Source organism: Myotis davidii, unplaced genomic scaffold, assembly GCF_000327345.1.
Source record: "Myotis davidii unplaced genomic scaffold, ASM32734v1 scaffold973, whole genome shotgun sequence".
Taxonomy (NCBI): domain Eukaryota; kingdom Metazoa; phylum Chordata; class Mammalia; order Chiroptera; family Vespertilionidae; genus Myotis; species Myotis davidii.
The window spans coordinates 99,604-113,361 of record NW_006284945.1 but is presented as its reverse complement, the minus strand read 5'-3'; the positions used below and the strand labels follow the sequence as shown (position 1 = coordinate 113,361).

The window sequence follows — 13,758 nt, the reverse complement described above, 5'->3', positions numbered from 1 at the left end:
AGGTGGCAGGAGCCTCTCCCACCTCCGTGGCAGCACTAAGGATGTCTGACTGATGGTTTAGGCCAGCTCCCTGCATCAGTCGTACATCCCCCAAGGGCTCCCGGACTGCGAGAGGGCACAGGCCAGGCTGAGGGAAACCAGGGACCGCCCCCCCCCCTCCAGTGCACAAATTTTTATATATATAAAAATATATAAAAATTTTTATATATATTTAAATAGGTTAAAGGGGACAAAAATTCTTTACTTGGAAGTTTTTAAAAAATGGTTTGGAAAATTTTGCTGATGGTTTTTTTTTAAAAAAAAACTGCAGACATGAGAGTTTTTAATAGGTGACATGTTGACTTTGTTCAACAACCTAATCTCCTAACAATGGACACATTTCCAACATCTGTTTTCCAACTGTTCTCTTCACACACAAATCTTACAATCAGCAGCCACTTTCTCACTCGTTAGAATGTCACCTTTAAGTTGGAGAAAGTTCCATTGCTCTAGTTATTTTTCGAATTGCATACTAGTGACGCCTCTTTGTTATCACAGAAAAGGTCCAAACACTTGGATCACTTCTTTTTTAAGAAGGAAACTTTGTGACATTTGATTCAAGATACTCTGTGGGAAGCATGTAGGACAAATATTTTCATGACTATTCCCCATCCAACATAAAGTATTATAAAGAATCTAATCTATTCTTATTTTTATAGAAGTAATGACATCAACACACCCCATTGCACTTGGTGCAAGCCCAGCTTCAACTTGCTTCCTACACTGCCTCCCTGCGAGACTGCACAAGCTGCAGTCCAGGGCCCATTGTGATCTCATCTGTTGATGTGTCAGTAAATGCAGTGGCTCCACCACCACTGGCACTGTTTTTGCTTCATAATACATTTGTTAATATGTAAAGAAGTCAGTGACCACAGAGAACGCTTCCTCTCTTATGCTTTTGTTTGTTTGTTTGTTTGTTTGTTTGGCTAATGAACATTATCACAGGCAAATATAAGAGTGGCTAAGATCACAGGCACCGGACCCAGACTACCATGTTGTCTCTTTACTGGCGTTACTACTTATTAGCTGATGACTGGGAGGGTTCAGATCAAGTCACCCCAAGATGGGCCTCCGTGGTGTGCACAGTATGTCTGAGCTAAAGGCAACTCAAACCCTGCAGCTCAGGTGAAACTGCTTCTTCTTAACTTTCTAGAAGAATTTGAATCCGGGGCCTTGCCCATAGTAAGAGACGATCATAAATAACCTTTTTGACCCCTCTGTATGGCAGGGCAAACTACTAATTCCTGAACATCTGCTCAACTTATCATCTTGCAATTACCCTCTGAGCCCCAGGGTGACTTACCTCATCCCTAGCTCAGAACGTCATACATATCTCATTTTAACCTTCTGTCTCTAAACCTCTCATGTGCACGGGGTTCCCGTGCAAGGGCAATTACATTTTATTTTCTCCTGTAAATCTGCCTCACATCAAGTTGGTCATAAACCAGCCAAAGGAACCAGAGGAGGGAAAGGGTTTTTTCCCCTTTTCCTACAGACCCTCACCTCATACTTAACTCGCTGTGCATCAGTTTCTTCATCTTTAAAATGGAGATGACATAGTACTTACCTCATGGGATTGTTATGTAGATTAAATAAATCAATTTATGCCAAGTGCTTAGAATTTTCCTTCACATATAGTGAGCTCTCATTAATGTTAATGATTAGTTTCTAGAAAATACCATAAACTGAGATATATTAGAAACACCTTTACTTTCACTCATCTATGTAATTCTTCTAATACTTACTTCTTCACAATGTTAGTAATGCTTTCTGTGACATTTTCAATAGTATTTGCTAACAAAAGAACACATTTTAATCTACTGCCATGTGGTTTTCCATATATTCTCTTAGTTATGCTTTACCCCAGCAGGACACAGGAGGAACACATATTTTGCCAATAGTATAAGGCTTTTCCATTTTTGCTTCAGAAACCTAAAGAGAGCCTTCTAACTTTTTATCATAGTAAACATAGTCTTAAATGTCTTAACTTTGAACACAACTGTAAAAATCATAAAAGTTGTTTTCACATTCTAGATACTTATTTTTAAACAACTTATTTGTCCTAATGGCTTCAATTAGCATTAGAGGCCTGATGCACGAAATTCATGCAAGAGTAGGCCTTCCTTTCCCCAGCTGCCAGCACCAGCTTCCCTCTGGCACCTGGGAACTGGGCTTCCCTCACAGCCCCAGCTTCATCTGGAAGGTCATCTGGAAGGATGTCCAGAAGGAAATCCGGTCTAATTAGCATATTATGCTTTTATTATAATAGATTAACTAACATATAAGGCAAATTTTACACTTGTTGTGAGGTTCATTATTACTACTAATAAACTTAAGTGCATTTTTAAGGCTGTCTTCTTAATTTCTGTTATTTATTTATTTATTTGGTCAACTCTAAAGAGATTAGAATTGTTTTGTTTTTAAATCTTTTTTGTTGAAAGTATACATATGTCTCCTTATGAGATTGACATTGTTTTTACCTCCCATGCAGGGTCAGTGCCTTCCATTTCTCATTAGTCTCTTGGGCTTGCATTACAGTATTAGCTGCAATCTTTGGTGCCTTTGCAAGAAGGCTTTTAAGCCACATTTTGGGTTTTGTAAGAGTTCGTTTTGATAAATCCAACTAGCACAGTTCATAAGTCAGCAGGTAAACTGCAGCACACCCCCCACCTGGGCCTCTGGGCTGGGAACCTGCCTGTCCCCTCAGGATACCATGGGCATCTGGGTCAGTAATGTCAGCACTGCCAGCCCAAACACATAACTGATGTGGAATAAAACTGATGTGTTTAATTTAAAGTGCACCCAACAATGTCCAAGAGAGAATGATAGTCACCTATCATTCTCTCTTGGACATTGTTGGGTGCACTTTAAATGGATTGAGATTCTAGATGGAAAATTTTTGTCATATATCTTTTTCCCCTCTTACATGTAACCTTTACCACGATTCATTAGACTACTCAAAAAATATAAAAGTTTCAGTCAATTTTTAAGATCTATTTTCAAACCTAAGCTTTTTCACCCACTTGGAGTTTTTAAAATTCTCAACAATGTTGCTTGAATCTAAAAATTATACATCTCCACCTACTGGGTAAATTAACATAAGTGACAGTAACCTCTGCAATTTCCCTGCACAACAAGAGAGTGTAAATTCTCTTGTATTGAAAATTCTACAATAAGCAGAATACTTGGATGCTTCAGAAGGAGGCAGACGATCCCTGGCAGCTCCTGCTTCTGGGCCTGTTTTTAAGTCTCATAAGGGAAGGACCCAAAATACACAGGATTGGTGTCAGCAGCCGTATATTATGACAGTGTTGAGTTTGATTGATCTTCCATCTTTGAACTGTTGGAGCCTATGAAAGAAGAAAGATCCTTCTTCAAGCTTGAGAAATGTTATCCACAACAGTGTTGAAGTGAATGAAATAAAACACTATTGCTCCACTGATGCACCATGGGCTGAAGAACAAGGCAGCTGCCATGATGTTATTAGAACTGTCTGTATCCTAGCAACCATCTACCCACAAAAAGAACCACCTCAGGATGAAATCCACATACTTCACACAAAGCTGGTCTGCAGCACCATGACAGGCTGATCTGAATGGAAGAAGGAGGTAGGCCTTTCAGAGAACAGGCCTTTCCTCTCCTGCCACTGACAGGGGGCTTTGCAAACAAATCAGTGCATTCCATGAATGACTGTCAGAGAAGTCTGCTGGTTCTCAAATGCCTTCACACGCACACAATTACAGCACACAAGTAACCGAGAGCCGCTTGGAAAACCCGGACACTGAGAGACATTAGTAGGGTTGGCCAAGTTTGGGAGATTCAGAAAATCAAGGTCGTAAGTGGAAACAAACACACACACCAATTCAAGCTCCAGGCTCAGAAAGAAGGTCAAGAGGTGATGAGAGCAGAAGAGTCTGCCGTGGATTTGGCTACAATGACTGAAGTTTCTATACATTAACTAGCTGCTAGCATCAAAGGTAAGCTTTGAATGATGATGTGAAGAAGAAAAAAATCTACTAAAGAAAACCATTGACATGCATTATCCCAAAATTGCTTTCAAAGGTCAATAACATTGGCCATCATCTATCTAAATAAAAGCCCAAGCAAATGTCGCAACAGAAACAACTGAACGGACGACTGAACAGGCTGCGTGGGGCTACCAGGCTACCAGGGAGGTTAGTGAGGGATGACCAAACGACTGAGCAGTGGGCTGCGTGGGGCAACCAGCTGGCGGGGCAGGGGGCAGTGAGGAGTGACCAAATGACTGAAAAGCAGGCTGCATGGGACGACCAGGTTGGCAGGGGGGACAGTTGGAGGTGACCAGGCCAGCTTGGGGGATGCAGTTAGGGGCAATCAGGCAGGCAGGCAGGTGAGCAGTTAGGAGCCAGTGGTCCTGGATTGTGAGAGGAATGTCTGACTGCTGGTTTAGGCCCGATCCTAAGGGGTCCTGATTGAAGAGGGTGCAGGCTGGGCTGAGGGGATCCCCTGTGCACGAATTTCGTGCACTGGGCCTCTAGTATATAATAAAGAGCTAATATGCTAATTAGACCGGATGGCGGAATGACCTTCTGGAATGACTAGTGGATGGGGGGCAGGACCTTGAGGCAGCTGGGCTGCTGCGAGGGCCAAGCCCCTTGCATGAATTTCATGCATCAGGCCTCTAGTATAAAATAAAATAGAAATGTCTTTTCAGCTATAGTGAGATCTTTCAAGAAGTATAAAGGTCCCTTCTACTTAATGAATTTTTTCTTTTTCTACAATTGACAAAAACATTACTTCACCACTCAGAAATCAGTCATTATCTTGTTGTGGTCCCCAGCAAATCCAACAGTTGGGGATGGGACTGGAATGGTCATGTGCAAAGCCATCATTTATTAACATTATTGACTCACTTCTGAGTTGTGTCCACAAGGTCAAGGAAAGCCACCCCCAACCATGAAATTCCTTCCTAGCCTGAGTGTTAATATATAATCTCTACAAGATAAACTGTATGCTTGGTTCACCTAATGTCCAGGTAATACTTCCTTCATGAGTAGAATTATCATTCTGGATAAAAGTACTAACCTGAAGTCAAGAAAGACAACGGGGACGATCTCATTCCAACGGCCAAGGCTTTTTTTGTTATTTTTTTATTGTTCCTGGTTCCTTCTTAAAGTTAATTCTAACATTCGGAAATATAACATATAATAAAAACCACATTTTGTTCCCTAGCTCTAGGATTTCTCAAATTCAGAGTAATAACAAAGACTAAACTCAACATTAAGCTGCTTCATAGAATTTGAGAACTTTTTTCTTTTTAAATATATGTTATTGATTTTTTGCAGAGAGGAAGAGAGAGGGATAGAAAGTTAGAAACATCGATCAGCTGCCTCCTACACACCCTCTACTAGGGATGTGCCCGCAACCACGGTACATGCCTTTGACCGGAATCGAACTTGGGACCCTTCAGTCCGCAGGCCAATGCTTTATCCACTGAGCCAAACTGGTTAGGGCTGAGAATTTCTTGAAAAATATTTAGAAATTCCTTGAAAGAAAGTGCATTCTTTAAAACTGACCTAGACATTCTGAAAAAACTCTCCAATGCAGTAGTTCCCAGCTGTTGAGGTTATTTACTGGGTCTTTAATTTTTTTTTTTGCTCATAACAAGTTTTCAAAAACTACCTCATTAAAATAATTGCTGAAATATCTTACATCAGGCAACTTACACATATTGGAAAGTTACTAGTTTCTTCTCCTAGCTTTCTCCACTATAATCAAAGTGATAAAAAGTTAAGAATGTTGAACAGATTATAGAAGGCTTATTTTCTAGGTAAGAAATTTTAATTACATTTTGTCTGAAGGTTAATGTTGGATTTTTTTAATTATCTGGATTAAAAGACAACATATAAATCAATCTAAATCAGCGGTTCTCAACCTGTGGGTCGAGACCCCTTTGGGGTCAAACGACTCTTTCACAGGGGTCACCTATGACCATCGGAAAACACATATATAATTACATGTATTGTTTTTGTGATTAATCACTATGCTTTAATTATGTTCAATTTGTAACAATGAAAATACATCCTGCATATCAGATATTTACATTACAATTCATAACAGTAGCAAAATTACAGTTATGAAATAGCAACGAAAATAATTTTATGGTTGGGGGTCACCACAACATGAAGAGCTGTATTAAAGGGTCACGGCATTAGGAAGGTTGAGAACCACTGATCTAAATAAAGTAGTACAATGAACTCTATAAGTTAATGACAAAAAATAAGAGAGGAGATATGTAAGTGATTCAGAGTCCAAACTATTAATACTCCTAATAGTTGGCCACTGACTGGGACACATTCTGCTTCCCGCATCCTCACCCATTGGTGCCTCTCGTCTGACCTCTGGCCACCCCGCTGTGAGACCACCGTGCTTCCGTCCCTCCTACCTGCCACTCATCGTACCATTTCACCTGAAACATGGGACTGGCCTCCTCACTTTCCTCAGCACAAGTAAATCAACCTCTAACTTTCAGTAAGACCCTCATTAAGGAAAGGGTATAATAGGAAGACCTTACAGTAACTGGCCAACACCACACGTACAACGGCCTATTTTGGTATCAGTGTCCTGCCTCACTTCTGACTTGTGTTTATGAGGCCAAAGAAAGCCACTCCCCAACCATGGAGTTCCTTCCTAGCCTGAGCACACAGGAAAAGTCTCCTCTCCAGGTAGTATTCCCACCACCTAAAACCTGCCTTCGAAAAGCTTTGCTTCTGTCTCAAAATTAACATCCCCCCCATTATGGAGAGAGAAAAGAAAAAATGGGTTTAAAACCTGTGGCCAGAATTTTTCTTTTGAGAAACAACTGTTTTGCTTATTAAAACACTTCAGTATGCTCCTTAGTAATATCTTAGTTTTTTGTTTGTTTGTTTGTTTTTAATTTTAAAAAAGGAGGCCCAAGATCTTATCAGGAAAACAGAATTGGAGGAGGAGGAGGAGAAAAGCTAAAATGTTCTGCGTGGGAATGTAGGCCATCTGAAACAGACCAAGGGGCCCCAGAAAAGAGGGCTGGGCGTGGGTCAGCCTCGCCGAGGCCAGCCAACATGGCAGGGCTGGCACCCGAGAGAGAGATGGCTGGTAAGTTTTCCCACAAAGGACAATCACTTAACTTTTAAGAACGAGAATGAAAAATAGTTTTAGCTGTTTGATGTGCTGCATCAGGATGTGGCTAGGACCCACCCCCTCCCAAACTTCCAGTTAAAGTCTGTCCACTCACAGTCACAGCACCAGGTCTTTCGAGAAGTAAAACAGGGTGGCGTCAGGCGTGAGGTTATGAGGTGTGGGAAAGGGACAGCCCGTGAGAGAGGTGAGCACACTGACGAATAATTCAGCGGAAGGGCCAGCAGGAACACAAGAGCCTTCCTTCCCTTCCACATCACCACTCCCACTGTCTTAGGAGAGACACGCTGCGTTTCCCCAGAACACGGGGTGAAGGCACAGACCATCTTTTATTTTAAAATCCTAAGATATATACACTCCAGCAGGCCATGGAGTTTTGGAATTTCTGACACTCCAGCCCATCTTTAGGCGTTCTAGTCCATATGGAAGAATCTCAGTGCATTTTTATGCCTTCCATTATCCACCCTGAGAAAAGTCATTTTTATTTCTCCCATTATACACTCTGAGAGAAGTCATTCTATAAAGAACTCCCCTTTACTTGAAAAAAGAAAAAAAAAAGTAAACCTTTCTTATCTCTTCATGCCTAAGTGAAGGGAGCTAAGGGCTAAGAAAGATGAAGCATGTATCCCATCATTTTATTACTTCTCTACAACCGTCTCATCCAAGTAGGATGTGTACCGCTTACAGACTGGAAGAAGGTCACTATTGTTTGGAAAGACAATATTAGAAATATGTGTAGTATAATGTTCATAGTAGTAGTATACATATGACACGTAACTAACTGAGAGCATATGCCCACATTTTAATTTTTTTACAGATGGAATAGAGTGTGGAGACTACTGATGTCAAAAAACAGAAAACATTCAGACTAACCAAGAAATTATTTCAAAAGGATTTTCATGAAGGCAAATTGTAAACCAAATGACTAGTTCATTTACTTTTGATGGGAAACAATCATTTGCTCTCCCCTGAACACAGAGAATTCTCACCTTCCGACTACCAAATTGAATGTCATATATTTGAACAACTCCCAACTAACCCCCAAATATAAATCCATTTAAAGACTTATTTTATCGTTCCTTTAAATGCCAGCAGCTTTAAAAAATCTTAAAGAAATTGGTTCCAGGCCTGGCCGGCATGGCTCAGTGGTTGAGCATCGACCACTGAACCAAGAGGTCAAGGTTTGATTCCTGGTCAGGGCACATGCCTGGGTTGTGAGCTCCATCTCCAGTGTGGGGCATGCAGGAGGCAGCCTGTCAATAATTCTCTCTCTTCATTGATGTTTCTATTTCTCTCTTTCTCTTTCTTTCTCTTTGAAATCAATAAAAATACAAGGAAAAATATATATGAAATTTAAATTGTCACTTTTGAGTTCCTTGTTTTGTTGTTGTCAAATAAAATTGTTCCTGGTAGGAAATCTAACAGGCATATTTAATTTTCAGTCAGTGAGTTTTTTATCAGGTGTTGTCACAGAAAAAAAACACTGGAGCTGCAGTACCAGAAGAGCACTTGCTCAAAGCAGTTTGATATGTTTTTGTATTGTTAATAAATGTTACTTCTAGCTGCAAAAGTAAAAGCTATGAATGTTGAAATTATCTTGACTATAATTTTTCATGTAAAACCATCTCAGATTTTTCAATGTGATGTTTTCCAGGAGTAAAAAAAAAATTCAATTATTATAGAAGAAACAGAGCCACATTTAGAAAATACTGGTACAGTTACCACCGATAAAAATAATTTTAACAATGGTAAAAATACCAATAGGAGCTAAGACTTACTGAGTCCCTATTACATACCAGGCTCTGTTTTATGCCCCCTACATATATTAACTTAGTGGCTTAAACCCAGGCTGCCCATCATGCCCATTAGAATCACCAAGGGAGAGTTTCAGAGAAAAGGATGCCTGGATTCCACCCCAGAAGAGACTCTGACCCCGATGGACTGGACGGTAACCTGGATATTGGTGACTCTAATGTGTGGCCAACATCGAAAGCAAATACATCAACACAATCCCGACAACAATGCAAGGAGAAGAGGGTAATTATCTTCATTTCGCAGTGAGGAAAATGAGACACCTGGTTCGCAAGCAGCAAAACTGGGATTTGAACCCAGGTCTGACTCCAAACTTTAAGCTCTTTACCACTAAACCCTATTGTCCCTCAAAGACCATAAACCACTGGGTACCTTGGGGACAGTTTCATTTCCGTGCTGTGCATAAAAGATCATTTCTAGAATTTCTTTGCAGTTAGATTAAAAAGAAAAACAAAAAACTTTTGCATAACCCTGGCTGAAAAAACAAAGATCCTGATCATGAAATTATTCGGGTTTGCACATGACTGGGAAGCGGACCAAGCCTTAGCCAGTGCTGAAATCAGTGATTTCGCTGTTTACTGCTAACAGGGATCTCCCAGTGGGCTTAGTGCCCCAGATCCCTCCTGCAGCCAGCTCTCTGAGGCTCGTTCGTACTTCTTCACCCTTTATTTTACCAGGAAAGTTCATTCAATAATGCCGGTACAGACAGCAAACAGGAACAGTTCCTTTTTTCAACAGATATTTCTCCTAGAGGGCAAATAAGCTTGAAAGTTCAGAAGCCGCTTGCTTGCCAGCAGTTTTCTTTATTGCTATCCTCACCTACTGCTGCTCAAATAGAAGCTAACAGAATACTCGGTCAATTAAAAAAAAAAAAAGAGGAGCGGGGGAGGGGAGGAATGAAAAGTATCCAATTCAGTGTTATCACTTGGTTTATGTGGCTAGCAGTCACATGAGGGACAGTCTTGCCTAAAGTTACCTGAATCTTGTCAAACCACAAAGCATTCTTTCTGCTGGGTCAGGCTGGCCAGGGGTGGTCTGTCTGAATGCCAAGGACAAGAAATAAGACAAGTAGAATTCGGGGCGTGGGGGGGGGGGCGGTGTGGAAGATGATGGCACGATATCTATTTAGAAAGGAGAAACACTAGCCTCTGAAATGCAGGGGACACAGGGTGTGATCCAGGCAGTTATCAGCTAACATGAGACATGGAGTGTAAAGTAGGGGGTTTAAACCAGTGACATGAGGGATCAAGGGAGCAAAGAGGCAGAGTCACAGAATGGCGTCCACACCATGCGAGGTCCGTGCCACGTCCCTGCACTGCCCAAACAAGGCATCTCAGGGCGTGATCTGATCAAAGAGACTTTGCCAAGACAGGGAGCCAAGAGGACATTTATTGAGTACAGTCTGCTGGCCTCTGTGTTAGGTGTGTTTCACGTGGTATCTCATGTGATCCACACAACGGTCCTGAAAAGGGGGGTGGGGTATTTCCTGCAATATTCCAATATAACTCAAGTATTAACTAGGTGGCATGGATTTGAAATGAGGTGTATTTGCTTCTAAAACCTGTGTTCCCTCCACCCTGACACAGTGAACTCCTTGCCTCTGTCCTGGTCTTCAAGTTGATTTGGTGCATCCAGACCCGAGAGGGCACTGTCAGGGGTGGTGAGGAGCACAAGTTCACTTGCTAGCTGGAATCGGTGGCTCTCTGTGACTCTACAGCTATGTGTAAAAGTTCATTTCTGTGGGATTTCCCCCCCTCTCTCAAGTGCTGCTTCTTGACCGGCTCCCACCATCTCCTCACATGCCCCATGCAAACGGCAGTGCCTAATTCTGGTCACTTGCCAACTACTCTGGGGACAATTCACCCACCCCAGGGAGGTTCCAGTTTTTTCAACACAACTGTGTCCAAAAGCTTTCACTTCTGCCTTCAACAACCGAGCAACATGCTTGTGAGATCATTTTTGTCTTTAGTCACCCCCCTTTTGTTGTTATTCTCTGGGACTCTGTGATCAGCTGGTCAAGGAAAGACTCCTCATTCCTTCAGCAAGACTTGACTGAATACATAACATGAAAGCAGAAATGTTCTGGGTGCTGGAGTCACAAAGATTGTGAGAATTTCTTCCTTCCTTCCAACACCCTAAGGTTCTGCTCCCCTGTTACAATGAGTGTGGCCTGGAGTCAGTCCTGAGGGCCAGAGCAAGAGCACCTGATCTCCTGGTAACTTCCACCATGAGGCAGCCAGGGCGGGAGCCCAGCCAGCGCCAGCATTGGCTCCGCACTGTGCTCTCAATTCCCACTGCTCCCTGCTGTCTCCCGGAGACCTCGCTCCTGGAAGCTGTACTATGTTTTCCTCAGTTTATCTCTTTTTGGGAGCCAGATCCCTTCTCTAAAGGGCAAAATGACAAGAAAGGAACGTCAGGGTAGTTCATGTTCTATAATGGATGGAAGTGGCTGCCTTGTCTGAACAGCAGGTTGGAGACCCAACCAAGAGCAAAATAAAATGGAGGGAGGGAGGGAGGGAGAGAGAGAGAGAGAGAGAGAGAGAGATTTTTCAGGCAATGTCCTTAAGCAGGATTGCTATTTTGCATTCAGTAAAACCCCACTTCTCCTAGATTAAAAACCCATTTATTATGGGAGGGGTATGTGGCATATTGTCAGTTCACAGAGTTACAAAGCACCTGTTACTAAAAACTTGGAGCCAGCCAGATTCAGAAACGGAAGGAGTGGGGAGGTGGGGAGGGAGGAGGTGTAAGGTGAAACTTAGCTTGGCTTTCATAATAGAACCACGTTTGTTCCCAATCCTCATCCATTTTTTTTCCACTGGTTTTTAAGTAACTTCTGAGTTCATACACAAAGTTATTAGAGAATTTCTTATGCCTTAGAGTCAATTTCAAAAAAGTGCTGTCTCTTTCCCCAGTTTCCAATAAAAAGCTGATCAACTCAGTGCTTAGTTATTCCTCGTGTCAGAATAGAGACGTGAAAAGAAACGTTCAGCTAGTGTACAATGACACACGTGGAAGAACAGTTTGAGAACCAGGAGTTTGCACAGCCGGTAGCAGATTAGCTCTAACAGCCAGTCAGAGACTATGCAAGCGTTAAAAAACAAAAATTAAGCAAAATCTACACACGCAAAGACAAATCAGAAAGAAAAAAAAAGCCCCACTTTACAAGACGAAATGAACAGGTAGCTGAGGGCAGTTGCCAGGAAGAAGCGAATCCCTTTGAGCGGAATTACTTACCTGCACACGTGGAGCTCCCATTGCCCGAGGGGGAGCCTTCAGGACAGCTCCAGGGACGGAGTGCTGGGAGACTAAAAACTACCGGCAACAGAGTGACAAGGAAGAGCAGCATGGTCTCCATGGGCTTGAACTGTCAATAGAGACTAACTTGACTTTGGCTGAGCATAGCGAGGCAGGTACGTCTGCCCCAGGAGTGCTCACCCGCTGGCCGGCAGCCCCCGGGCATCTTCTCCCGGGCTCTTTTGCTGTCGCCCTTCACCTCCTTCTGCTTCAACTCAAGACAGTGCCCAAAAGTAGCCTGAGAGGGGCACCCCGGGAAAGACTTCTTTATCTCCGTTTTTGGGAAGCCAGCAAGAAATACCTGACACCCTTCTGACACATTTCACAATGTCCCAGCCACACGGTGGAGGAGGCCTGCAGCTGACTTGACTGTGACAGGCAGAGAGAGCAACAGGCAAGGGCTAGAGAGAGGGAGAGAGAGGGAAAAAAAGAAAGGAAGAAAAAGAAAAGAATTGATGGAAGGTTCCAACCACGACCCTTGATGAAGCTGAAAGAAGAAATATGGAGATCGGATTCCTCCCCAAGTACAGTTTCCCTTGTTGAGAAGTAGAATGACTCCTCTTTCCTTTTTAAAGCCCTTTTGGCTCCACCTCCTCTTCCTTTAGTGACACTTGAGTGAGCCTCTGTTTGCAAATGCGAATGCAGGCAATTCCGCACGACAGGAAAGCAGGGCCGGCTGCCAAAGAAGAGATAACTGGCTACTCACCATAAATATTCTGGGCAGAAGCAGGGAGAGCAATTAGGGAGCGGCGGGGCTGCTGCCGGGTCTCGGAGGTACCTGCTGACTCTTAGCTGTGTTTTACTATCTTGAAGGATGAAGACAAAGCTAAGCCGCGCCGTATAAATCAGCAGCGAGCAACGCCGCTGGTAATTCAGTCTCGCAGCAATCGATCACTCACTCGGGCACCACGAACGAAAAGTCACCTTCAGCTCATTCTTTGAACAATGTCAACACCGTGCTCTTTCCTGGAGCCTCATCTTTCTCTCTCTCTCTCCCGTATGTTTTATAGCGGAATTTGGAAGATCATTCTTTCCAAACCAAAGGGAAATCCCGGGAGCCAAATGAAGGAAGGGAGAGAGATAGAGAGTTAGAAACATCGATGAGAGAGAAACATCGATCAGCTGCCTCCTGCATACCTCCTACTGGGGATGTGCCCGCAACCCAGGTACATGCCCTTGACCGGAATCGAACCTGGGACCTTTCAGTCCGCAGGCCGACGCTCTATCCACTGAGCCAAACCGGTTTCGGCAATTCTTTCTTTTTAAAATACTTTTATTGGTTTCAGGGAGGCAGAGAGAGAGAGAGAGAAAAACATCAACAATGAGACAGAATCATTGGTCGGCTGCCTCCTGCATGTCTGATATTGAGGATCGAGCCCACAACCCAGGCATGTGCCCTGGTGGGAAATTGAACCGTGACCTCCGGGTTCATAAGTCAATGCTCAACCACTGAGC

The 13,758-nt window shown here is 42.9% G+C and overlaps 1 protein-coding gene across 1 annotated transcript in view; it reads right to left on the bottom strand.

Moving 5' to 3' along the window:
• Positions 1-12,849, bottom strand: part of EGF (epidermal growth factor) — an 85,002-nt gene extending 72,153 nt beyond the window's left edge. Inside the window, exon 1 of the mRNA XM_006755233.2 lies at positions 12,244-12,849. Within this exon, the coding sequence (XP_006755296.1) occupies positions 12,244-12,364 (121 nt within the window). The 5' untranslated portion in view covers positions 12,365-12,849. The remainder of the gene's footprint in view (positions 1-12,243) is intronic.
• Between the last annotated feature and the right edge of the window lie 909 nt (positions 12,850-13,758).